The sequence below is a fragment of the Protomyctophum parallelum genome, assembly GCF_964188405.1.
Source record: "Protomyctophum parallelum genome assembly, chromosome: 2".
Lineage (NCBI taxonomy): Eukaryota > Metazoa > Chordata > Actinopteri > Myctophiformes > Myctophidae > Protomyctophum > Protomyctophum parallelum.
The window spans coordinates 4,342,358-4,368,622 of record NC_139699.1 but is presented as its reverse complement, the minus strand read 5'-3'; the positions used below and the strand labels follow the sequence as shown (position 1 = coordinate 4,368,622).

At 42.7% G+C, this 26,265-nt stretch overlaps 1 protein-coding gene across 1 annotated transcript in view; it reads left to right on the top strand.

Moving 5' to 3' along the window:
• Positions 1-6,330: 6,330 nt before the first annotated feature.
• LOC310854756 (CD81 protein-like) overlaps positions 6,331-26,265 on the top strand; it is a 50,753-nt gene continuing 30,818 nt past the window's right edge. The window contains exons 1-2 of the mRNA XM_083759430.1: positions 6,331-6,526; positions 24,635-24,749. Coding sequence (XP_083615556.1) covers positions 6,461-6,526; positions 24,635-24,749 — 181 coding nt within the window. The 5' untranslated portion in view covers positions 6,331-6,460. The remainder of the gene's footprint in view (positions 6,527-24,634; positions 24,750-26,265) is intronic.

Genomic DNA, 26,265 nt, shown 5'->3' with positions numbered 1-26,265 from the left:
ACACACTGCGTCCCTGACTGGGACACAGCAGCTGTTCCCATGCGCGTCACCATGCTGCGCTCCAGCGTCTTAGCTCCACAAGACGCTGAAGATAGCACGCTGCACGTTCTATAAGCATGTTCACAAGACACTGAAGACAGCACGCTGCACGTTCTATAAGTATGTTCACAATGTCTGATTGCTTAAAGTGCTTACAATAATTATGTCATTTGTGTCGCCCAAAAAAGGAGAAGAAAAGAGAAAAGCGGAATAAAATATTTACATTACTACAGGTAGTAGGTTCTAACCAATTAAGCAATTGGTTGAAATATAGGCTATACAGCCGTGCTGAAATGGGCATACCTAGCCGTTAATAGAAGATTTGAGAACGGATTAATCACTATCAGTTGTGCTAAATTAGTGATTAGACTGACTTTTGTCTGACAATGGAACGAAAAGGCTTCATTTTAACATCAGTTATTATGGTGGTACATGGAGAGGCAAATATTTTCTGATTTGCCAATAAACTAAACATTTACCATTAAACCACACAATAAACTTTAAATTAAAGTAACAACCACCATTTATTACCATTAAAGTAAACAACACAATTTGAGTAAAGGTGTTTATATCAATAATATAATATAGTATAGTAGTATAGTATATAATACCAATAAACTAAACGAGACACTCTAAGTTAAAGTTAAAGTAATAACCACCTTTCTCTGTCAGTCACAATGCAGCACATTCAGCTATTTGGTTTGTTATTATAATCTGTGCCATGCAGGGTTTGAAATGAGAAATGTCCTCTTCCTACCAACGAATGGTGAAATGTCGCCACCTACTGTACTGAGTGTGTAACATCATGAGTTCACTAGTGTATAGTAGCCTATAGACCGATTCCGTACCGGTTTCATGGTCGCAGCCTACGTATTTCCTGTAGGCGGACTCGACGTAGCTGCGGGGGTAAAACCCTCACCAGGCGCACATCTTCCACTACAGTGAACGGCAGAGTGACTGATGTTAGTTTGCCTCAAACTTTACTCCTTTACCTGCTTTTTTACTAACACTAACATTACAAAGATGCCCAGAACATCGAGATGAACCTGTGTAGTTTATGGCTGCTCCAACAGTAGTGGCAACATAACAAATAAAATAAAACGGAATGTCTAATATCCACCGCGATGGCTGAGACCAGAGCCATTGAGTAATGGTTGAGACAAAGCAGTGAAGAATCCTGCAAGATACATAATTTCAGTCTTACCCAATACCCAATCTTTCTGTTTTATGAACACAAGGCTGCTGTATTTTATACCTCATACTAAGCATTTAAAGTATGAGGTATAAAGTACAGCAGCCTTGTGTTAATAAAACAGAAATATTTGGTATTGGGTAAGACTGGCGTTATGTATCTTTCACTGCTTTGTCTCAACCATTGCTCAATGGCTCTGGTCTCAGCCATCGCGGTGGATATAGACATTCCGTTTTATTTTATTTGTTATGTTGCCACTACTGTTGGAGCAGCCATAAACTACACAGGTTCATCTCGATGTTCTGGGCATCTTTGTAATGTTAGTGTTAGTAAAAAAGCAGGTAAAGGAGTAAAGTTTGAGGCAAACTAACATCAGTCACTCTGCCGTTCACTGTAGTGGAAGATGTGCGCCTGGTGAGGGTTTTACCCCCGCAGCTACGTCGAGTCCGCCTACAGGAAATACGTAGGCTGCGACCATGAAACCGGTACGGAATCGGTCTATACCAGTAAGACGCCCTGAGGGCGAGAAGCGACCTCGCCCTAAAGGACAAGGTCGTGTGCACGGATCCGCCTATGGGTGACAGCAGACTGCTGGGCAAGCGCTGGCACTTTGGCATGGGGGGATCAGATCAACATATGGAATGGATTATGTACTAGTGGCCATATATGGAGTGTGTCTTGAGTGTACAGGGTTCGATGAGGTCAAATCAACATGTGTAATGTCAGAACAGGTCAGCTCCATATTTGATGAGGTCAGAACATATGGAATGTCAGATGATCTAAGGGTGGCAGTGCCCATCTAGACTCTAGACGGGCACTGCCCCTCTAGAGTCAAACTCTAGACTCTAGTGTTTGAATGGAGAGGTATCAGTCAAAAGGGAGACGGATGGGGAGGGATCAACATATGGAATGTCACTCACAACGGGTCAGTCCGTATAGGGGGATCTAAGGGTTTGAGGTCTAATGTATAGAGTTGCTGGCCGGCTCCATATGCAGATCTAGGTGATGATCCAGTCTTCTCCATGTATGGCTATCCAGGGTTTGATGAGGTCAGGTCAGTGCTGTGGTCTTCATATATGGAGACGGCCATATATGGAGCGTGTCATGAGGCGTGACGGACTGACGGCCATTATATGGTGGCGTGACGTGTCATGGACATAACAGTGTAGATCTACCCTTAGCCGGGGAGCCAGCCATCCAAAATTTGAGAGGACCTGTGATGTCATGACATACTTTTCCCTTTTTTAAATTGTATATGATGATTTCCTTTGTTTAACAGAAGAGTGTATGTCATTAAAGGTTCTGATGAATTGAAAATGGGTGACCCTTATTATGTAAACAAGTATTTGTGCCTTTGCTGGTTCTTATCTATCCTCAAGTAGCAGTCTTTACTTGACCTGCTGTAGCCTACTTCCGTTTGAAATGTACCCATTCTGCATACTGTGAAATACAAATTTCAATCAATCAATCAATCAATCAATCAATCAATCAATCACGGATTGGGAGGAACACACTGAGAGCACTTTGTGACTTACCTGAATATTTCTACATTTCAATGATAGTTTAGTGGGGTTCCGTCTCCATGTTAAATTTAGTTGTCATTTACAACTCATGTAAAAGTTTCACTTTCAGTACTAATTTGAAGGTGAGGGTCTATAGAACCATTTTGGTTCGAGTGGCAATCACCAAAATAAAGTAATTGGTCTCTAGGGGGCGTAGTCAGGTGCCAACCCCCATCAGCCCTACCAAAATGTGTAAACTGTTAAATTATCCAATCTGAACATATGAGATATGTATGGATTCACAATCAGGAGTAGCATTTGGTACTTAAACCTTATTAGACATATAATATTTGTTTCCACCCAGTATTGGTGTATATCCACAAAAATAGCAGGAAAAACGAGCTAAAAACTAGTAGTGGGGTCCCTAGACACACCGTCATTTACAACTCAACAAACGTTTAACTTTCACTTCTAATTTGTAGATAATGACCTATAGAACAATTTTTGTTCGAGTGGCAAGTCTACAAATTAAAAGAAATATATATTTTTGCCAAATTTCCAAAATGGACAAAATCGGAATTATGTTTATTTGAAAAATGTCTTAATTTTCTTATATTGCTGTTTTTTCTTTGTTTTTCTTGCTATATCAAGTTAATCCTGTGTGAGGAATCAACTGGATTTCAAATATTAATGTTTTGAATAATCTGATATAGAAACTAAATAAAGATGGCTGCCAATGTACATTGAATTACTACATTACGCCTAACTTCTATCCTGTTGAACCTAGAATGGTGATGTTGGTGCCTATACCTATGTTATCATGAATGACTAATTGTATAAAAACAAAATACATATAATAGGACAATATATAATATTTCACACAAATGAGACAATGCAGTACATATGTGGGGAACTAAAGTTAGATATTGGAATATAATACACCACTCCTGTGTTATATTTGTTTAATTTATTTTATTAGTAATACTATGTACTGCCACTATAGGGGGCAGAGTAGCAGGTGTGTCTTAATTGTTCAGACTTGGTAGCTTGTTAGTTATAAGACTAAGCATACTGCAGAAGAGCATGAGCTGCACTCTCTTGTGGTATTGATATTTTGAAGGTAAGCAAAAAAGTTAAACATGTCATGAAGGATCCTAAAGTGTTTTTTATGAATATGGATAGTCATGTGGGATAAGTGGCCAAAGTACTACATCCCAATAGTATGAGCTAGCATTAACCAAAGTAGCCTGTAGCTATAGCACAGGCTAAAACTAAAGGCTAGCTACAGTATAGCAATTATGCTGAGGAAGAAATTGTGTTTTCATTATTTTCATTATTATTACAATGGTAAATGTGAATGTAGCTATATGCACTGCTGACTGTTTTCTTTTATCTATTAATATGTTGAGGCAAACTGTTAAATTCAAAAGTTATATAATAATATAGTAATGTAATATTTTCTATATTTTTTCATGATATGACCCTTACAGAAAACTAAACCTGGATAAAGTATTTGTCTGTTATGGCTGGGACAACGAAATGGCAGTTGTGCATTTTGTGCCAAAAGCAAACTTAGGAAAGACTTCTTGCAAATCCAGTTGCCAGTCGTAGAGAAGGAGCCTACACAGACATCATAGGCCTTGCAAGTCAGTTCAGAGCAATTGACGCTTCTCCCCACCCAGATGTTGAACTTCCAGATGTAGAATCCATGAAGCTAAATCGTGCATTCTGGCATACAACTTGTCCGCATCTGTATAGGGCAACAGCACTTGACAGTGCAAAAAAAGGCATTCTGGAGGTGCTGTGGCATTGGCAAGAAGATCATGCCGGACTGGTGCACCTGTTAATCGTAATAAATGTCTCTTTTGTGGTGAAGAAACATATGCAGCAGACCATTCGTTCCAGAAGGTAGAACTCACCCAAGAGATAAACGACAAGGCAGTTGCGCTGGGAGAAGACCGTATCGTGGCACTCCATGACTATCCATATTCATAAAAAACACTTTAGGATCATTCATGACATGTTTAACTTTTTTGCTTATACCTTCAAAATATCAATACCACAAGAGAGCAATCAGTGCAGCTCATGCTCTTCTGCAGTATGCTTAGTCTTATAACTAACAAGCTACCAAGTCTGAACAATTAAGACACACCTGCTACTCTGCCCCCTATAGTGGCAGTACATAGTATAGCTAATAAAATAAAATAAACAAATATAACACAGAAGTGGTGTATTATATTCCAATATCTAACTTTAGTTCCCCACATGTACTACATTATCTCATTTGTGTGAAATATTATATATTGTCCTATTATATGTATTTTGTTTTTATACAATTAGTCATTCATGATAACATAGGTATAGGCACCAACATCACCATTCTAGGTTCAACAGGATAGAAGTTAGGCGTAATGTAGTATTCAATGTACATTGGCAGCCATCTTTATTTAGTTTCTATATCAGATTATTCAAAACATTAATATTTGAAATCCAGTTGATTCCTCACACAGGATTAACTTGATATAGCAAGAAAAACAAAGAAAAAACAGCAATATAAGAAAATTAAGAATTTTTTCAGATAAACATAATTCCGATTTTGGCCATTTTGGAAATTTGGCAAAAATATATATATTTTTTAATTTGTAGACTTGCCACTCGAACAAAAATTGTTCTATAGGTCATTATCTACAAATTAGAAGTGAAAGTTAAACGTTTGTTGAGTTGTAAATGACGGTGTGTCTAGGGACCCCACTACTAGTTTTTAGCTCGTTTTTCCTGCTATTTTTGTGGATATACACCAATACTGGGTGGAAACAAATATTATATGTCTAATAAGGTTTAAGTACCAAATGCTACTCCTGATTGTGAATCCATACATATCTCAAATGTTCAGATTGGATAATTTAATCAAAAGTTACAACAGTTTACATATTTTGGTAGGGCTGATGGGGGTTGGCACCTGACTACGCCCCCTATAGGCCAATTATTTTATTTTGGTGATTGCCACTCGAACCAAAATGGTTCTATAGACCCTCACCTTCAAATTAGTACTGAAAGTGAAACTTTTACATGAGTTGTAAATGACAACTAAATTTAACATGGAGACGGTTAGCTACATAGAAATGTCTATTTGTATGTCTCTAAATGTTTGTATGTCTTTAAATGTTTTGATGAATTGAACAATGTGGACCCTGTTGTAAACAAGTGTAATGCTTAATTGGGTCGTACACTCACAGTTGACAGTCTTTGTATTGAGTTTGTGCTTAAAATGTACTGTAAATTCTACAAACTGTTAATAAATATTTCAATCAATCAATCAAAAACGGAACCCCACTTTAAAGTATAATTTTCCCACCACTGCTACTTTGCCCACTATGACTCTCGAGCAGCTACCCAGAAGATGTCGCTGTTGTGCCATATCAAAGCAGCAGCTAGGTTTCTTCACAAAGAGAAGGGGTAAATAGAGGATAAGGGGGGGGGGGGGGGGGGGGCATTGCGTATTATGTAGGTTCTTGAGGGGCGGGGGAGGAGCAGGAGGGGAGAGGAGGACTTTGGGTGTTGCCTCCAGGCTGAGAGCAGAAGTCTAGCTTTGCTTTTCCTCTCCTTCTTTCTCCTTCCACAAACACACAAAGAGAGCTGACTGACATCCAGGCGGCGTTGATTTGTTCTCCTTCTTTCACACAGAAGAACCTTCACAGACATAAACCTCTACGATCAATCCGCCGCCATGGGAGTGGAAGGCTGCACCAAATGCATCAAATACCTGCTGTTCTTCTTCAACTTCATATTCTGGGTGAGACATGAATGAGACATAATAACTAGGCTTTGTTGTTTTAATGCGCGGCGGCGCGGTGCGGCTACATGCGGTGTTGTGGAATGGAAGGCTTTTGTTTTTCAGACTATGGACCGTATTAGCTAGGTTAGTAAGGTTACATAATGGCTTCTTGTTGTTTTTGTGAAGTCTTTGTGGTGAAAAGAAAACATTTTGAACGGATTAATGGGGGACGGGGGGGGGGGGGTGGACGTCACGGATTAATTGTTTCCATATGTCGTAAAAGGAAACCCCGATTGGCGCTTTTTATTCATCCCTGCCTAAATTGTGTGGGTCCCTGCAGCCCCCTTTTAATCAAGCTATTTTTTTTATTATTATTATTCAAAATCTCGCAATACTTTCAAGATTTGTCCTCCCCCCCAAAAAAACTGTTTTTAAACGGCAGACGTACACGCTGACAGCGCAGCACGAAGCGACGCGCTGTGAGCTTGTACATCTGCTATTGTGTTGTCTTTATAGGCAAGCCAACGTTATAACATGTGCAGCCTATACCCTCAAAATGGTCGTGCATTTGGAAACGTAGAAAAGGCGGCACACAACTTATGCCGTGTTAATTATTGAAGCTTTCCACGGTGTGTGTGTGTGTGTGGTGTAAATCTTCAGTTCCAGTCGTGAGGGTGCGCGTGTGCCGTGTGTAAAGTAAAGTGGTAGTCGTAGAGGTAGGTAGACTATGTGACCGTTAGATGGTAACGGTTTCTTCTTTCTTAACGGGACGCCCCATTCATTGTTGGATTATCCCATGGGCTGATATATCCTCCCAAAAGCCTTCCTCCGTTAGCGCGCGCGCGTGTGTGTGGGTGTGTGTGCGCGCGCGTGCGCATGTTCATGCGTGTGTGGGTGGGTGGGTGGGTGGGTGAATCCCAGTGTGTGTGAGTCAAGGTTTTCGCTTGGATGACGAATCATGGAAACTTTGAGTGTGCGCACGCACACACACACACACACACACACACACACACACACACACACACACACACACACACACACACACACACACACACACACACACACACACACACACACACACACACACACACACACACACACACATGTTTACATTGCATTACGTCACACGGTCCGACACATGGAACCAAATGGACCCTTACAGGCAAGTCTGTAACTCTGAGAGTGTACAAATGGACCCTAACGGGCCTGTAATTCTGAGAGTGCACTTAAATGGAATCTTTTGTGGGTCTGTAACTCTGAGAGTGTACAAATGGATTAAATGGACCCTTACGGGGTCCATTTGGTTCCATTTGTACACTCAAGAGTTTTGATGGTCCTTGAAAGTAAATATTTAGAAAAGCACTGGTATTGTAATTGTTTAGCAGATAGCAGATGTGAAGTCGACATACCAGGTCTGACGCCTGACGGTGTCATCAAAAACCCCTTCCGGAACCGATTCCGGGTTCCTTAAAGGTATCTTCAGTGATTTCACTCAAAAAACCTTAGGTTTCGTTTTTGGCTGTGGGACCCAGCCTTTCGTCCAATCAGGATAGAGAGTCAAAAACGAAACCTAAGGTTTTTTGACCCCCAGGGGTTAACTGGGGACAGGGAGGAACTCCTTATATGGCCAGCACACTCTATAGTAGGGAGGATTATCACAACAAAACAAAAAAATAAGTGATATTTGAATTAAGTGAAATCACTGAATATACCTTTAATATTGGATCCGGAAACCAACCCCAGACCCTCGCTAGTCAAAGGAAGGGGTGAAGATGAGGGAAAAAAATAAGAAAAAGTAAGATATTTCTTACAGAGAAGAAAGATTCATTCATTGTACAAAAAAAGTAGCCTGTTTAATGGTAGCTTTAAACCATGGAAAAAAGTCATAAAGCTTTTTAGAGGCGGTCATTAAAACAAGCAGTCTAATAAAAAGTATTTTAGCATTTCTTTCTCTCCCTGCTTGTTTAATAGCCAATAGTGTTGTAATGTGATGTATTGATGACATAGAAGCGATGTCTTCATTCTATGTGGGGATGTCTTGTAAATTAAGTAATGCAGATGTTTAACAATAATTTAACTCTTAATAGTGTAAACGTTTACGAACCGTCCATTTGGTTTCATTTTACGCTCTCAATTGTAAGTGTTCCATTTTGTTACCAACTCTCCATTTAGCTGGGGACCACCCGGAACCACCTCAAGGACCACCGATTGAAAACCACTGCAATATAGTATAGAGTATTATTATTATTATTATTATTCGATATCTAGATTCAGACACCTATGCATTATGCAATTTCATTTTGTGAAGAATCGTGTAGAATCGTGCAGCACTAGTTTGCTGTTTCATTTTAGTTACTCTAATGTTTTTTTTGGGGGGTTTTTTCATGGAAAAAATGAGAATCGCGTGAGAATCGTGATCTCAATTCTTGTGGAGGAAAATCGAGATTCACATTTGAGCAAGAATGGTGCAGCACTAGTAGAGTATAGATCAGTGCATTGCGTTGTATGTAGATAATTCACAACATGTGACTGAACCACATTTAGGCTCTAATGTGGAGGTAGAGAATCCACCCCTTCCTGAAGAATGATTTTGTATCCCTGTTGAGAGAGTCAGAGAGAAAGACATGCAGGTGTTTCACGTTGTTTTATCTCCATTTCTGAGACCTTGAGCTTCTGTTATGATTGAGAGCTCTGGTTTGTCTCTGTTTTTGAAAGGGAGTGTCTGGCGTTTCAACTTCATGTCCTCAAGTGCATTTATTTATCTATCACGGTCATTCACACTTAAAGTTGCACTTCATCCAAATGGTACTCCTCACTAATGCTCGTTTCGTTATGAGATCATATAACGTTTCTGTCTGCTCACTCTGTGTCTCATTGGTGGGCTATGGACAGTTCAGAAACCACTCTGTGTCTCATTGGTGGGCTATGGACAGTTCAGAAACCACTCTGTGTCTCATTGGTGGGCTATGGACAGTTCAGAAACCACTCTGTGTCTCATTGGTGGGCTATGGACAGTTCAGAAACCACTCTGTGTCTCATTGGTGGGCTATGGACAGTTCAGAAACCACTCTGTGTCTCATTGGTGGGCTATGGACAGTTCAGAAACCACTCTGTGTCTCATTGGTGGGCTATGGACAGTTCAGAAACCCGCCTACCAGTGAAGACATCGATGGGGAATACAAGCTAATATAGAAACGACGGCCTTTCTCTTCCTGGAAAGTTAGCGTGTTGAAATAGAAGACATTGTTGAAATAGATTATTTGAAATGACCAAACCTGTCTACTGATGACATGACAGATTTCAGTCATTTGGATTTCATAGAATTTACAATTTAGGCATTTAGCTTAATCCAGAGTGATTTACATTAAGCAAGAACAAAGAATAAAAAAGCATGATGATACATCAGATACATACAAAGTAGTTATCATGAATCATACATAAGATTAGCGGGGTGCGGGGGCTATTGCTCAGGTTCAGTCTCTATCCTTTTAATACTCTATGGTCATAGCGCAACACATTGAGAGCTTGTAGATGGAGTTGTAGCTCAAGTTCACCATGTGCCATACTGTATCTTAGGGATATTTACATACCGTAATATGACAAATGTCAGGTGGAATTGTTTGTAGGTGGCAGGTTGTTTACTGTCTTGAACAATGATAAGTGAAAGTGTCTGCATCCATAACCAGGGGATTTCTGGCTCCTGTCTTGTGGGGATAAAACGAAGGAAGGAAAGTTGTCATCGGTGCTGCCCAGTGCCAGCAGAGGGCCATTTATCATTTCATGTGACAGTTGTATGACTGTAATGTGGTCATTTGTCACACAAACGTGTCGACTGTATGAATGCAATGTTGTTGATGTGGTGTGCTGTCCTCTTGACTTCTATTGTACTGGAGTCGGACCACTTGACTGCTGTGTCAGACCAGGGGGGCAGTCAGACAGATATTTAACCAGGGGGGCAGTCAGACAGATATTTAACCAGGGGGGCAGTCAGACAGATATTTAACCAGGGGGGCAGTCAGACAGATATTTAACCAGGGGGGCAGTCAGACAGATATTTAACCAGGGGGGCAGTCAGACAGATATTTAACCAGGGGGGCAGTCAGACAGATATTTAACCAGGGGGGCAGTCAGACAGATATTTAACCAGGGGGGCAGTCAGACAGATATTTAACCAGGGGGGCAGTCAGACAGATATTTAACCAGGGGGGCAGTCAGACAGATATTTAACCAGGGGGGCAGTCAGACAGATATTTAACCAGGGGGGCAGTCAGACAGATATTTTGTGAAGCCATAAAGGAAATCGTAGTTCATATAATGGCCTGTTGTGGCGCTGTCACTGGACCCAGAAAAACCCATGGCCCCATAGAAGTCCATGTATTTGGGCCCAACTTCACCTAGACTGTATTACCTTAATAAACATGGTCATGAATACTTTCTGCTTCCAGTCACTAGTTTAAAGTCTCATTTCTAATGTCATAATATTCTTTTTGGAAAATGATGGTCCCATTAATTAAAAAAAATACCATAAAGTCGCGTATGTTCTGAGGGGCGTGGCTACCGTTACAGTCTATGATCGGGATTTCCCCTCCCACTCGAGTCAAAATAAAAACCAACGGAGAAGAAGGGGGGGAAGTCCCGCCTCGTTGTCTGGGCCAGCCAATGGACAGCTGGGCCCAAAACGGAGCCAGCCAATGGCCAGCTGGGCCCAAACGGATCTAGAAAGATGGCGACTTACAGTGCAGGAATAACAGGCTTCATTTTACGTCCATGTTAGACCCGGGGAACGCTTTGTCCATATTGTTTACAGTCTATGTGTCAGGCACAACCATCAGACAGGCCCACATGTAATGCCCGGGATCCCAAGTTGGAACTGTGGTCTCCCACGTCGTGGAAAGCCGACATCTTAACTGAGAATTTCCCCGTGGCTGCCGGCGAGATGTTGGTCTTTTAGTTCATCAGGCACGGGCTCTGAGGTACTGAGGGGGGCGGCGGTGGCTCAGGGGTAGAGTGCCTGGATGGTAACCGTACGGTTGCCAGTTCGAACCCGGGCTCCCCCAGAGTTACTGTCGAAGTGTCCTTGAGCAAGACACTGAACCCCTAATTGCTCCCGATGTGCTAGTTGGTGCCTTGCATGATTTCCGCTGCCATCGGTGTATGAATGTGTGTGTGAATGGGTGAATGTAATGCACAATCTCTGTAAAGCGCCTTGGATAAAGGCGCTATATAAATGCACCATTTACCATTTACTACTGCTACAGACATATCTGACTATATTTGAGGCGTGCTAGAAACAGCTTTGTGTGTTCTGACCGTGACGTGCATGTGTATGATCTTCTATGGACTTTTGATGACACATTTTCAGGGCAAGTCAATTACGTCACGTCACATCTTTGTGTGACATCATGTGGCTCAATATAAATCTTTGATCATAAATGGCGCCCCTCACTTCACACAAGTGTGATTTATTTTTGATTGGGAGGGGCCCCTCCTATGCCCAGCTTTCCGGGTTTGTGTGAAGACAGACATTGGCTGATCATCACCCCACAGCGATGATTTGATTGGCTGAGCAAAGTACATATTGAAGATAAAAGTCAATCACAGTTTGATTCAACACGATATGGTGAATTATGACACACACACACACACACACACACACACACACACACACACACACACACACACACACACACACACACACACACACACACACACACACACACACAGCTGTTGGCAGACATGTGATACCGGTTAATAGAACACTGTACTGTATTTACTGTACTCTGTACCCCCCTTCCACACGCACACACACACACACACACACACACACACACACACACACACACACACACACACACACACACGGTGCACCTGTGAATATGGCAGAGAACTTTAACAGGTGTGAGGGCAGCGAGACAACGACTTCAACGCGCTGTCTGTTGTAGTAATGTCCAGTAGGATGACCTAATGAATGACCTAATGCTAATGACCTAATGCTAATGACCTCATGACCTCCGCTGCGTTCACATGGGCAGATGCAAAGATAGCCTACCCTCCATTTTCAACGGAAGCCACTAGCCAGTGTTAATGCAATCTGTCGGTGAGCACTTATAACAACAATAATGAGACAGACACAATTCAGAGTTTCAGAGTATTGGAATAGAATGTATTCGAATTAGGGTTGGGATTCGTTAGGATTTTAACGGTTCCGGATCCTTCCCGGATCCCTCTTAACGGTTCCGGTTCCTAACGGTTCCCTTAACGGATCCTAATATTATTTTTTTCCCCGTTTTTCTGACATAGATTATGCTTATATTATAACTAACCTAACCAAGTACATAATAAACACAAATTAATTAATTAAATTATTGAAAATGCACTTTACAATTATGAGGTGGCACTATTATTTAAACTTCACCACCACCACTAGCAGCAGCTAGGCACCACAACAATATCATTGTTGCAATTTGTACTGTATATTAAATATACAGTACACAATAATGATATTGTTGTAGTGACAAATGTTGTCTTTAATGTTCAAATTAATTTAATATGAAGGACCCCTTACCCTAATGGAAACAAGCCATAGTGCTTTCTTGGATTATAGCAGACCTTGTATTGAACTGTAGGCTACGTTCCTGTGCTTTTTTTCTGCAAATTGTTTATAAAGTAATCAATCTATGGCGGTATATGCACCTAAACGCTGGGCTCTCAACAGCCACGCAATTAATTTAGAGCCAAATTAAAAGCACGTTAGTAGTTTTTATTTTCCATTACGTTACTAGCCTGGGGAAAGTAAACCAGCCTTGCATCAGATCGTCCCTCGCTGGCTGTGGTGGAGCTGCGGGGAGAGCAGGCACGGCTTTCCGCATGGCTCTCAAACGCGATGTGTAGGCATATTGATTTTGAGATGTTTCCTCTATGTTCACGTGGTACAAGTTGCAACAACCTTTGCTAGCAACTCTCGCATTTATTTCACTTTGCATGCTCACTGCTCAGCCTCAGTCATTTCCCTCTCTGTTAACCACACTTTGGTGACATACTGTCCCACTCGCTCCACAGCGGTCGCTGAATGCACAGAACAGTGGGCGTATCCTCCCCGACCCCACTCACTCATGTAGGTGGGGTGACGTCACCCCAGGCTCTGCTTGCATGCAGGCACAGACACAGCAGAGCTAAATGACAACTGATGAGATCCGTTTGGGGAACCGTTAATAAAAAACGATGGAACCGGCTCCGGATCCGCAATGTCGGAACCGGGTCTGAAATGGACCCGGTTCCGAATCCCAACCCTAATTCGAATACGGAGTAGCCGTGAAGCGTTACAATGGAACACCACGTACTGACTCCACACATCTCAGTCAGACTTCAGCTTAAGTACATTATTACCCCCCCCCCAGGGGTAGGTGGGTCCTAACACATGCCAATGAGAGACCCCTCCACACAAGTCACAGCTCACAGAAAACGGCTTCTCACGGTTTGGTTTATGATGTCCTTAATCAGACCAGTGTGTGTCCAGTGGAAAACCTCGTATGAATCTGATCTCAGGTCAGAATGGGTTAAATATACCAGCCAGCGACATGAAGATACAAATACTATAACCGTTATGGTGCGTTCACACGGGCAGATGCAAAGACTACAAATCTTCATCAATGGAAGCCAGCAACGTGAAGATGCAAAGACTACAAATCATCATCAATGGAAGCCAGCAACGTGAAGATGCAAAAACACAGCATTTCAAAGCCACAAAAAAGTAGTTGAGCTGGTTACAAAGATACAAAGCTACAAATACACTGTAGCTTTGCATCTTTGTATCTTTTGCATCTGCCTGTGTGAACGCAGCATGACGCTGCATGTCGCTGCATGCTCGCGGTTCCGTCAGGACAGTCATTGAAGAACATGTATTCTAATGAGATTTCATCGTTCGCTCGCTCACTTATGTAACGTGCCGTTACATAAGTCTAGACTTTGCTAATCATACTATAATTAACCGAATGTCTGTGTGTCCGTGTGTCCGTGTGTCCGTGTGTGTGTCTGTCTGTCTGTCTGTCTGTCTGTCTGTATGTCTGTCTGTCTGTCTGTCTGTCTGTCTGTCTGTCAGAAACAGTGCCGTAACTCCTTACTGCCTGCACCAATCACTCCCACTTTTCACACCAGCATTGACCATATGCATATGGAGGGCTTAACGATGCCCTTTTTTCGATTTGACACATTAATGATTATTAATTAATTTATTAGTCAATTACAAACGCACCCGGGCGCAGTACCCTTCACGGCCACAAGGGGGGGGGGGGCGAATATCTCACAACGGGTAAGGACTAGTATTTGTAATTGATCACTTCAGTTTAAAGCTGATATAGACAAGTTTCAATAGGCTTACATATAAAATCATAAACATACTATTTCACATTAACAATGTTGGTGAAACTAAGATATGGGGATAATATTATACACATTGCAATGAAATCGCAATTTTGCAAATTTCATTATAATACTGCTGGGTTGCACAGTTGCACACACCGTACAATTGGCTAAAAGTTTAAATCCCCCCCGACGTCCCTAGTAAACTCTAGTGGATATAAACGGTTGCATGGATATTCTTTCCAGTTGTCCTGGACATAGTTTATATGTATAGTGTATGTATAGTTTCATTATATAGATATTCCACGGTTACCTTCTTAGCTTACGCATGTTTCATGATAAATGCTTTTATGTGATGTATTCCCATGCTTTTGTTCTTGCTTAAATGTAAGTCGCTCTGGATTAAGAGCGTCTGCTAAATGCCTAAATTGTAAATTGGACATAGCGACTGTATCTTATGGGCAACGACTTACATATTTATGAACTGTAATATGACATGAATGTAAGGTGCTATAAAGTCATGTCATTCAGGGGTACCGGGCGACGCGTGTACTTTTAGTGGGATATACTTGTAGATGGACTATTTCTTTTGCAGACTGTGTTTGATCCAGAATAAGGGAACTTTAATTTGGGGCTAAAATGCAACTTGTAGCTTCCTCTCCAACTCAGCCTCAGCTGTGGTGAAAATGTGTGATGTCACTTCCAGCCTCAGCTGTGGTGAAACTGAAAACTACTGGTCACTTCCTGCCTTCCAGGAAGACACTAAGACAGTAGTCGGCACTTATCTCAAGTCGTGGTTATTGTTACCATAGCAACTGTCCTACTCCTCCCAAATCACCATGGTAACCATCTCATCTGGTCGCACAGACAACGGACTCACACACTCAGGCACACATGCACAGAAATACACACACACACAAACATACACACACACATGCAAGTCATGCAGGCTAGCACACTATAATATCATAAAAAATATATTAAATTATAGCTACTCATAAAAGAGTCTAGAACAACATTTGCTTAGTTTGGTTTAGATTGACATTAAATATGGACATATTTAGTTAACACATACACTGTGTAGAATTTCGAATTTCGTCAACCAGCCTTAATTCACTGCTGAGTATTTCACTAACCTTTGAAGAATCACCCAGGCGCTAATAATGTAGGTCAGTTTCACATAAATCCACCTGAATTTATTCAAATTTCCAATCGTTTGTAATAGTGTACTGGGAACTGGGATGCACGGGCGCGGCCATTAATGCCCCTCGTTGACTTTGCATTGCACCTCTATTTCGTGATCAGCATGGAAAGATCTCTTATCAATTAATTTGTGAATGTCGTGATCCGCAGTCAAACTGTCAACTTCACATGAGTTGGTCTGTACTTGGTTAAAAATGGCATGCGTGACGCGTCCCAGGCTCGTTATAAATAGAGATTCACAAACTTTTTACCAAACTTTTTACCTAATTAGACGTCTTCTTTTTTCTTCTTTTATCGTATCTATTTTTTTCCCCGCTAGTCATTGTTTTTGTCTTTATTTGTCTTTATGTTGTCCTAAGTGTTTGTTTGTTTGTTTTTGTTGTTGTATCTGTATGCCCCTGTTTGCCCCCAGGACCCAGACTAGGGGAAAATAACAGATCTACAAAATGCTCCTCAATGTTCGATCCGGTTCCTGGATCCCAAACCTATATATATATATGTACTGTTTTGTAACTGTTTGTATATTTTTGTGTGTCGTTTTACTGTTGGTTTGAAGTCCTTCCAACAGAGACAAAGTTAACCTTCAAGTGGTTCAGTTTCAGTTTACTGTGAATTTGGTTCAGTTTCAGTTTACTGTGAATTTGGTTCAGTTTCATTTCTTGTCGTGGCTGTACAGATGGAGATTTACTGTGTGGGCGTCATTCCACTGTAGATTGTAGAGACACACACACACACACACACAGTAGTCTGTAATAAGGGGATAAGATTACTTTATTTTGGGTCCACTGTATATAGACAAAATAAATGAAACTCAGCCTAAATCATTAGTTCTAATAAATGTCCAAAAATTGCAGATGTACAAACCCGCAGCGTGGCACAATGTCTCGTGTCACAAGCTTGTACATCTGCTATTTTTGAAAAGCCAACGCTAAAATCTAAAATGACACCGATGCTTTCCTGGCTTTAATGGTGTTATTGCTGCTTTTTTCTTCATGGAACAGAATAGAATATAAATACTATTAATTGGCGAAGGGAAAGCAAGAACTGCACATCATCAAATCACATCCAAGGCAATACATATTAATAAACAATTTAAACGGTGTCAGTTTGTACATACATAAGCCTTTAACCCATTCTGACCGGGCACCCATTTTGGTGTCAGCATCATGTTATGCTTTAGCTATTTAAAAATAGCAGATCTACAAGCTCATATCGCGCCACCGAGTGGCGCGATACGAGCTTGTAGGTCTGCTATTTTTGAAAAAATCTAAGAACGACTGACATTTTTAGAATCTGATCTCAGGTCAGAATGGGTTAACATACTAGCATACTGATAGTACTAAAGATAAACGACTATATCTCACTACCTGGTCTTAACCCACCACGGTGTGGCATGCATTGTGAACCACTGAAAACCCCTACCCCTTCCCCCATGGCCTGGCCCTGTCATATCAACCACTCTAGATGTGTGTGTGTGTGTGTGTGTGTTTGTGTGCGCACGTGTGTGTGTGTGTGTGTGTTTGTGTGCGCACGTGTGTGTTAAGGTTGGGCGATATGCCAATTTTTTTCAACCGCCCATCGTCTGACCAAGAATCGGCGATTGACGATGTATTCGTGTCATAAAAGTAAAGTGAGAACAGCTCAGATCTACAAGCTCTTAAGGTGCCGGGTCCTGCCTGTTTTTGCAGCTCCGTTCGCTAGGCGTTGAGAGCTTGTAGATCAGTCTGTTTCTGCTGCGCAGCGAGGGTAACTCGCTCCCTTGCCTCCACGCACCGGTCCGTCGGAGGCTCGGAGCGGAGCCCACAAGCTCAAGGCATCGCGTCCTGCCTGTTTTTGCACTAGTGCCGTTCGCTACGCGTTGAGAGCTTGTAGATCTGTCCATTTTTGCAGCGCTGGTGTCGGGGTTCGTTCACGTTGATGATCAGATCCCCGAGCCTATACAGTGGAGAAGTCTTGCCTCCCCGCACAGGCTCAGAGGGGCGCTAACTCTAAGCTAAGCGCTAAGCTAACGTTGCCCGAGCCTATACAGTAACAGTATAGGCTCGGGGATCGTTAGCTTAGCTTAGCGTGTAGCTACTGTTTCAACACACTGAACTAACTTCATCTATACTAACACTACCAGCCTGTTTTTTATTTTTTCCCCCCGACTTCACGGGTGGCGCATTGGGATTGTGATGAGACACGAGACAGCAGTGTGCATTCTGTTGTGACTGTATATTATTAAAATGCATGGGTCTGGACTCTCGGAGCTTAAACAACATGTAGGCTACAGCCTCCCTCGGCTCTTACGGCTGCGGTTAGTGCCGTTAGCCGTTCCCCGATGCTGCTGACTGCTGAGTGCGGGGAGTCGGACTGTGGGAGCATACCATTATAACGGGAGGAGGGGATTTCCACGGCCGCTTGCTGGCCCAAATTGATTCACATGCTGCTCACACTTTACAGGTTAATTGGGCTAAATCGTCCCGAAAAATCGCCTAATAAAAATATTCGGCGATTGGATTCGTATATTCGCGATTGACGATGTATTCGTATCGTCACCCAACCCTAGTGTGTGTGTGTGTCTGTGCGTGCTTCCTGTGGCCTATTTCTGCTGTGACCCAATGCACTGAAGGCTGTAAAAGGCTGGGCATGCTGAACCCAGGGAGGGAGGGAGGGGGGAGGGAGGGAAGATTGTGTACTAGTATAAAGGCCAAACCGCACCATTGTAACTGCTCGCAACCATTAAGCCCAATGGCAGTTGCAAGGAGTTGGTGTGGATTGCCTTAAAACTGTTTTGTGGCAAGGAGTTGCGAGTAGTTGCGCTGGTGCGGTTTAAGCCATTAGGAGTGATGGAAAGTGTGTGTGTGTGTGTGTGTGTGTGTGTGATATACGGTAAATCTGTGAGTAAATGTATTGAGTTACTTTCCTCCAATGGGAAGGAGACGGAATTGTGGGAGTAACGCACTCTTGTGCAGGAATGTGTGGGACACACACACACACACACACACACACACACACACACACACACACACACACACACACAGCAGTAAGCCCTCCCTCAGATGGAGGTGATTAATGTTGTTCATTTGGGTGTCTTCAGAGCGGTGGCCTGGCTGTGTCTGTGTCCCGTTCCTCCTGTCCAGTCTAATGATGTGTGTCTGTGTCCCGTTCCTCCTGTCCAGTCTAATGATGTGTGTCTGTGTCCCGTTCCTCCTGTCCAGTCTAATGATGTGTGTCTGTGTCCCGTTCCTCCTGTCCAGTCTAATGATGTGCCCCCTTTTCAAATCACACATCGTATCCGCTTATTCATCCATCTTGTGCCATGTTTTGTCATACAATGGCGGGCACCGCCAAGTCAGTGTATGAGTAGCACGGCTTGGGTGCGGCAAGTCGTGTGGTATAAGTACTGGGAGCTGATGGTAGCTGTGGCGCTCCACCTCAGCATAGGGGTCTAGCGCATTGTAACGGGACAGACTCCTACGTGTTACCGACAATAAGCCACTCCCGACCTACTACTTGCAGTATTTGAGTAATACATTTACTTTCCACCACTGCTCAGAGCTAATAGCGGAGAGTAAGCTTCCACCACTCCCGTCCTAATGGAGTTTAAATACATCCGCTGTCTTCCTAGTGGATGGGCAGCGAAGTGAAGTGGATAATGCAATATAAAGTTATATAACGCATGAGTCTAATGCGATGTACCATTTAGGATGTGGTAGAAGGATGCACTCGGCATTGCACCAACACCCTGCGTCATGGTGACTGTGTGTTGTTGCAGCGTTTGTATCCTGACTCTTATCTTTGTATACATAGTTCATCTCACTGACTCTTATGAGATGACATTAAATTTATTGTCAATGTACCGTACAGCACAGCACAGCACAGCACAGCACAGCACAGCACAGCACAGCGAAAAGTGTTTTCGCATCTCACCAATAGTGCAAACATGTCAGTAAGGAGGAGGATACATTAATTACAGTAGTAACAGTAGATATGGGCTGAGCAGTAGTCATTTAACCCATTCTGACCGGGCACCCATTTTGGTGTCGGCATCATGTTATGCTTTAGCTATTTAAAAATAGCAGATCTACAAGCTCATATACAAGCTTGTAGGTCTGCTATTTTTCAGGTCAGAATGGGTTGATCAGACCAGTGTGTGTCCAGTGGAAAACTCGTATGAATCTGATCTCAGGTCAGAATGGGTTAAATAAATAAATAAGGATATGAGAAGGAAGAAAAAAAACATGATCTGTCCATATTGCACAAAGTGCTAAACTAAGGTCCAGAGATCGCACGAGTCCACATAGTGTTTATAGACTAGGATGTGTCCAGAGTCTGGGATACGACAGGGATGGCGGATGGGTTTGGGGGGAGAGGGGGCTGACAGTGGAGGGGAAGAAGCTGTTCCTAAGTCTGCTGGACTTGGAGTTGGAACCAAGGTTCCTACAACGTCTCCAAGAGGGGAGGAGGGCAAACGGTCTGTGGTTGGGGGGGGAGAGGGGTCTTTTATGATATTATGAGGCGCCTTCCTCAGGCACCGACTGTCATAGATGGACTTAATTCTGGTGTTCTACAGATCACTCACTTATAGTTAAACCATAATATGTTCACTTGTATCTTAACGAAAGGAACTCTTTGAGGTTGTACTGTTTGTGAAGGTCGACAGTCGACCCAGTCAGGAGAAAACAACAACAACGTGATCTCTTCCTGAACTCCTTGACAACGGAAGTAGACATAAAATAGCCCAAAGTACTGTAGTTCCTCCTGGAACACAGTTTAGAGCTGATCGCTCACACACACACACACACACACACACACACACACACACACACACACACACACACACACACACACACGCTAGCCTCTCGCTGTGTGTGTGTGTGTGTGTGTGTGTGTGTATTTCTAGACTCTGGGCCTCACCCTTTGGCATGTAGCCTCTCTGTGTTGATGTGGTTGCTAGGCAACCCGCTCTGCAGAGCTGTGGAATGGACCTCTCTCTCAGAGGGGGGAAGGGGAGGGAGGGGGGAGTTCTTAAAACCCTCATGGTCTCTAAGAGGACCGAGGCTTTTTCTCTCTTTCCACTGGCGGTTGAAGAAAAGACTATTTTGTGAAGACGGTAAAACGGGGTCGCACTTTTTGTGTCTGCGATTTGAACTAGCAGCCATGTGGTGTAAAGTCAAAGCACATTTACTCAAGTACTGTACTTGAGTCAAATATTTTGAGGTATGTTTTACTGCATTTCCAATTTTCTGTACTTTCACTTCTACACAAATACATCTTGGAGACGAGTCCACCACGACATGCCATATTTCTAATGTCTAAGAACAAACGGCCGTACACTGTCTTCAAATGCAGTGAAAAAACTTTCATAGGGAGACGTTTGGGCTTTCATCTTTAGATGGTTCTCATAGAGATAGCCTGATGAAGGCCGCATAGGCCCAAACGTTGTGTTCATAGAGATAGCCTGATGAAGGCCGCATAGGCCCAAACGTTGTGTTCATAGAGATAGCCTGATGAAGGCCGCATAGGCCCAAACGTTGTGTTCATAGAGATAGCCTGATGAAGGCCGCATAGGCCCAAACGTTGTGTTCATAGAGATAGCCTGATGAAGGCTGCATAGGCCCAAACGTTGTGTTCATAGAGATAGCCTGATGAAGGCTGCATAGGCCCAAACGTTGTGTTCATAGAGATAGCCTGATGAAGGCCGCATAGGCCCAAACGTTGTGTTCATAGAGATAGCCTGATGAAGGCTGCATAGGCCCAAACGTTGTGTTCATAGAGATAGCCTGATGAAGGCTGCATAGGCCCAAACGTTGTGTTCATAGAGATAGCCTGATGAAGGCTGCATAGGCCCAAACGTTGTGTTCATAGAGATAGCCTGATGAAGGCTGCATAGGCCCAAACGTTGTGTTCATAGAGATAGCCTGATGAAGGCCGCATAGGCCCAAACGTTGTGTTCAGTGGTTCGGTGGTTTGCTCTTCACCGCGGCTCGTGACGTCATGTTGTAGTTCGGTGGTCACCCCACCACCGTAAATCCAGACTATGTATGAGCCTTTAGTCATCTTGCCTCTGAAACCAGGCATCAGGTCGAGTGTAGGTTGCGACGTTGAAGAAGACGGAGTAACGTGAACTTCCACGCTAGCTGCAACATGTTTGGCATTGATGTGATATGTGAGGGACGATGTGCTGCGGTGATAGGCAAATTCTTTGTCGCATAATATGCATACAACTGCATTTTTGTCCACGCTTCCATCGGCTCGCTTTTTAAATCTAAATGTCCCACTAAATTTCCCAAGCTGCGAGTTCTTATTTGTGCACTGACTGCACTCATGCTAATTGCTAACGTGTGCTGTTCCAGTTTGTTGTTGTTATCGTCTAGTACTAGCGGAAGTGAATGCTCACTGCTCAGACAGCAATGCTGCTGGGTGCGTCAGCATCTTAGGTAAGTGAAAACGCGCGCCCAGTGAGAAACGTTCCGGTTCGGCGGTGAAAACTAAATATGCGATTAAAATGCGTTAATTTTTTTAACGCGTTAATTTTTCTGGCGTTAATTAATCGTAATTAATCGCAATTTCCCGGCCCTAGTTCATAGAGATAGCCTGATGAAGGCTGCATAGGCCCAAACGTTGCGTTCATAGAGATAGCCTGATGAAGGCTGCATAGGCCCAAACGTTGTGTTCATAGAGATAGCCTGATGAAGGCCGCATAGGCCCAAACGTTGTGTTCATAAAGATAGCCTGATGAAGGCTGCATAGGCCCAAACGTTGTGTTCATAAAGATAGCCTGATGAAGGCCGCATAGGCCCAAACGTTGTGTTCATAGAGATAGCCTGATGAAGGCCGCATAGGCCCAAACGTTGTGTTCATAGAGATAGCCTGATGAAGGCCGCATAGGCCCAAACGTTGTGTTCATAAAGATAGCTTGATGAAGGCCGCATAGGCCCAAACGTTGTGTTCATAAAGATAGCCTGATGAAGGCCGCATAGGCCCAAACGTTGTGTTCATAGAGATAGCCTGATGAAGGCTGCATAGGCCCAAACGTTGTGTTCATAGAGATAGCCTGATGAAGGCCGCATAGGCCCAAACGTTGTGTTCATAGAGATAGCCTGATGAAGGCTGCATAGGCCCAAACGTTGTGTTCATAGAGATAGCCTGATGAAGGCTGCATAGGCCCAAACGTTGTGTTCATAGAGATAGCCTGATGAAGGCTGCATAGGCCCAAACGTTGTGTTCATAAAGATAGCCTGATGAAGGCCGCATAGGCCCAAACGTTGTGTTCATAGAGATAGCCTGATGAAGGCCGCATAGGCCCAAACGTTGTGTTCATAGAGATAGCCTGATGAAGGCCGCATATAGGCCCAAACGTTGTGTTCATAAAGATAGCCTGATGAAGGCCGCATAGGCCCAAACGTTGTGTTCATAGAGATAGCCTGATGAAGGCTGCATAGGCCCAAACGTTGTGTTCATAAAGATAGCCTGATGAAGGCTGCATAGGCCCAAACGTTGTGTTCATAGAGATAGCCTGATGAAGGCTGCATAGGCCCAAACGTTGTGTTCATAGAGATAGCCTGATGAAGGCCGCATAGGCCCAAACGTTGTGTTCATAGAGATAGCCTGATGAAGGCTGCATAGGCCCAAACGTTGTGTTCATAAAGATAGCCTGATGAAGGCTGCATAGGCCCAAAATGTTTCCCTATTAAAGTTTTCTCACTGCATTTGAAGACAGTGTGCGGGTGTTTGTTCTTTTTCATTGTCGGGCACTTTTCCCTCTCCTACGCACCTGTCGCCTGTAGGTGTGCAAAAGCCTTGCTTTTTATATAGTTCTAATGTCTAAAACAGGGGGTCCTAAAAGAGCCAAATGTTCAGTGATAGGGATTTTTTTATGACCGATATTATCAAAGTATTCTGCTGTCCAGACTGGTTGTGGGTTGTGGCAGCTAATTTATTCATGTTCTATAATCTTTTATGCATAAATAGGTCACGCAGTAACTCCAATATTGATTCATTTCTCATCTACAGCTGCTATCTTAACCCATTCTGACCGGGCACCCATTTTGGTGTCAGCATCATGTTATGCTTTAGCTATTTAAAAATAGCAGATCTACAAGCTCATATCGCGCCACCGAGTGGCGTGCTACGAGCTTGTAGGTCTGCTATTTTTGAAAAATCGAAGAGCGACTGACATTTTTAGAATCTGATCTCAGTTCACGTCACAATAATTACATAATCGTCTAATCACAATTATTTTCTCATAATCGTTTCGATGTTGAAAAACCTTCATACGTAAAAATGTAATTTCTTGGTATATTTCAGTTATTTGTCGTATCTGCCCTGTGCACGTTTTGATTACGAAGCCTAGGAGTAAAACGGAAATGTAATTTCTGTTCATGATGTTCCAATTATTTGTGTGACAGTTAATCGTTAAGTTAAATGTGTAATCGTGACAGGTTTGAGATGAAGACCCCACAGGAGTGGGGCTCCTGTGAATCTGCAGTATATGGCTGAATAGAAACTAACTTTCTGTCTTTGCGTGTGTGTGTGTGTGTGTGTGTGTGTGTGTGTGTGTGTGTGTGTGTGCGTGTGCAGCTTGCCGGGGGTGTGATTCTGGGCGTGGCCCTGTGGCTCCGTCATGATCCCCAGACCACCAACCTCCTGGACCTGGACTTTGACGGAAACAAGGCCCCGAGTACCTTTCTGATCAGTGAGTAACAATACTCTGATTACTTTACTCTACCCTGAGTCCTTCTCAGTGAGTAACAATACTCTGATTACTTTACTCTACCCTGAGTCCTTCTCAGTGAGTAACAATACTCTGATTACTTTACTCTACCCTGAGTCCTTCTCAGTGAGTAACAATACTCTTATTACTTTACTCTACCCTGAGTCCTTCTCAGTGAGTAACAATACTCTGATTACTTTACTCTACCCTGAGTCCTTCTCAGTGAGTAATAATTTAGTTTACTCTATCGGCCCCTGACGGATGGACTTTATTGATGATGCCATCAATAAAGTCCGTTCAGCATTATTCAGCATTATATAATCTATACCTCATGTGCATCATCCCATAATGTAGATGGCAGCATTACCATAATAATTATTATATAATAATTGATCTGCTTCAATTATGGATAAACCGAGCAAGGGGAACTTTTATCACTTTGACTTACATATTGATTGTGATGAATATGAAATGAATAATTCATTGCTGGTTTTTCAGAGAGCACATTATTGGCAGGATATTGACATTGTGAAACATGTGTTTAGAGAGTACTTCTACATCGGTCTGAAATGATAATATTACTGTTTTGAGTTTGACTGGCTGTCGATATGAATATATAGTGTATTATAATACTGGCACGCAAATGTTCAGTGTGACTTATTTTATATCAATTACACAGCCCATATGAAGCCTTGAATTGACTGAGATTTATTTTGTTTGTCGCATTCCTGAGTCAATCATTTTATGACCGACAGAGTCTGGTAGGAGACTCGATTAAATTGAGTCTCCTACTGAGTCTCCTATTGACCGATGACCCGCCCATCAAATTATTGGCTCGGGAATCCATCCATCCATGTTCAACCGCTTATCCGTAGTCGGGTCGCGGGGGCAACAGCTCCACCAGAGAGCTCCAGACTTCCCTCCCTCTCCAGAGCAACTTTAGTGACTTCCTCCTGGGGGATCCCGAGGCCAGTGAGCAGAGATGGGCAGTATTTGAAATACATGTATTTGAAATACGTATTTGAAATACTTTTTTGTATTTTGTCATTTGTATTTCGCTGGGATGGAAGAAATTAGATGTATTTTGTATTTAGATAATTTTTTTGACCCAGTATTTGTATTTTGTATCAAAATACATTTTCAATGTATTTTGCCCATCTCTGCCAGTGAGTCGATGGCTCAGGAATGCAACACAAAAATCTCCATGAATTTTCAAGCCTTTTCTGGAATTCCTCAACTAACCTATAGTCTGGATCTGGATCTTCAGTTCTACACCAGATACATTCTAGTCCGTTAGTAATGGAAAAAAACTGCTGTAGTATGTGACGGCTGCCCGGAGGCAGGTTACATTCATTCACCCAAACAAACACTTAGAAGGTAAATGCCAAGAACTAATAAAGCATTTAAAGTGAGGGAAAGGCTTTTGGTCTGAAGGCGAGGCATGTGTTGTCTTCATGTCAGGCTCTCTGCAGAGTGACCATGGTGTCACATGACATAG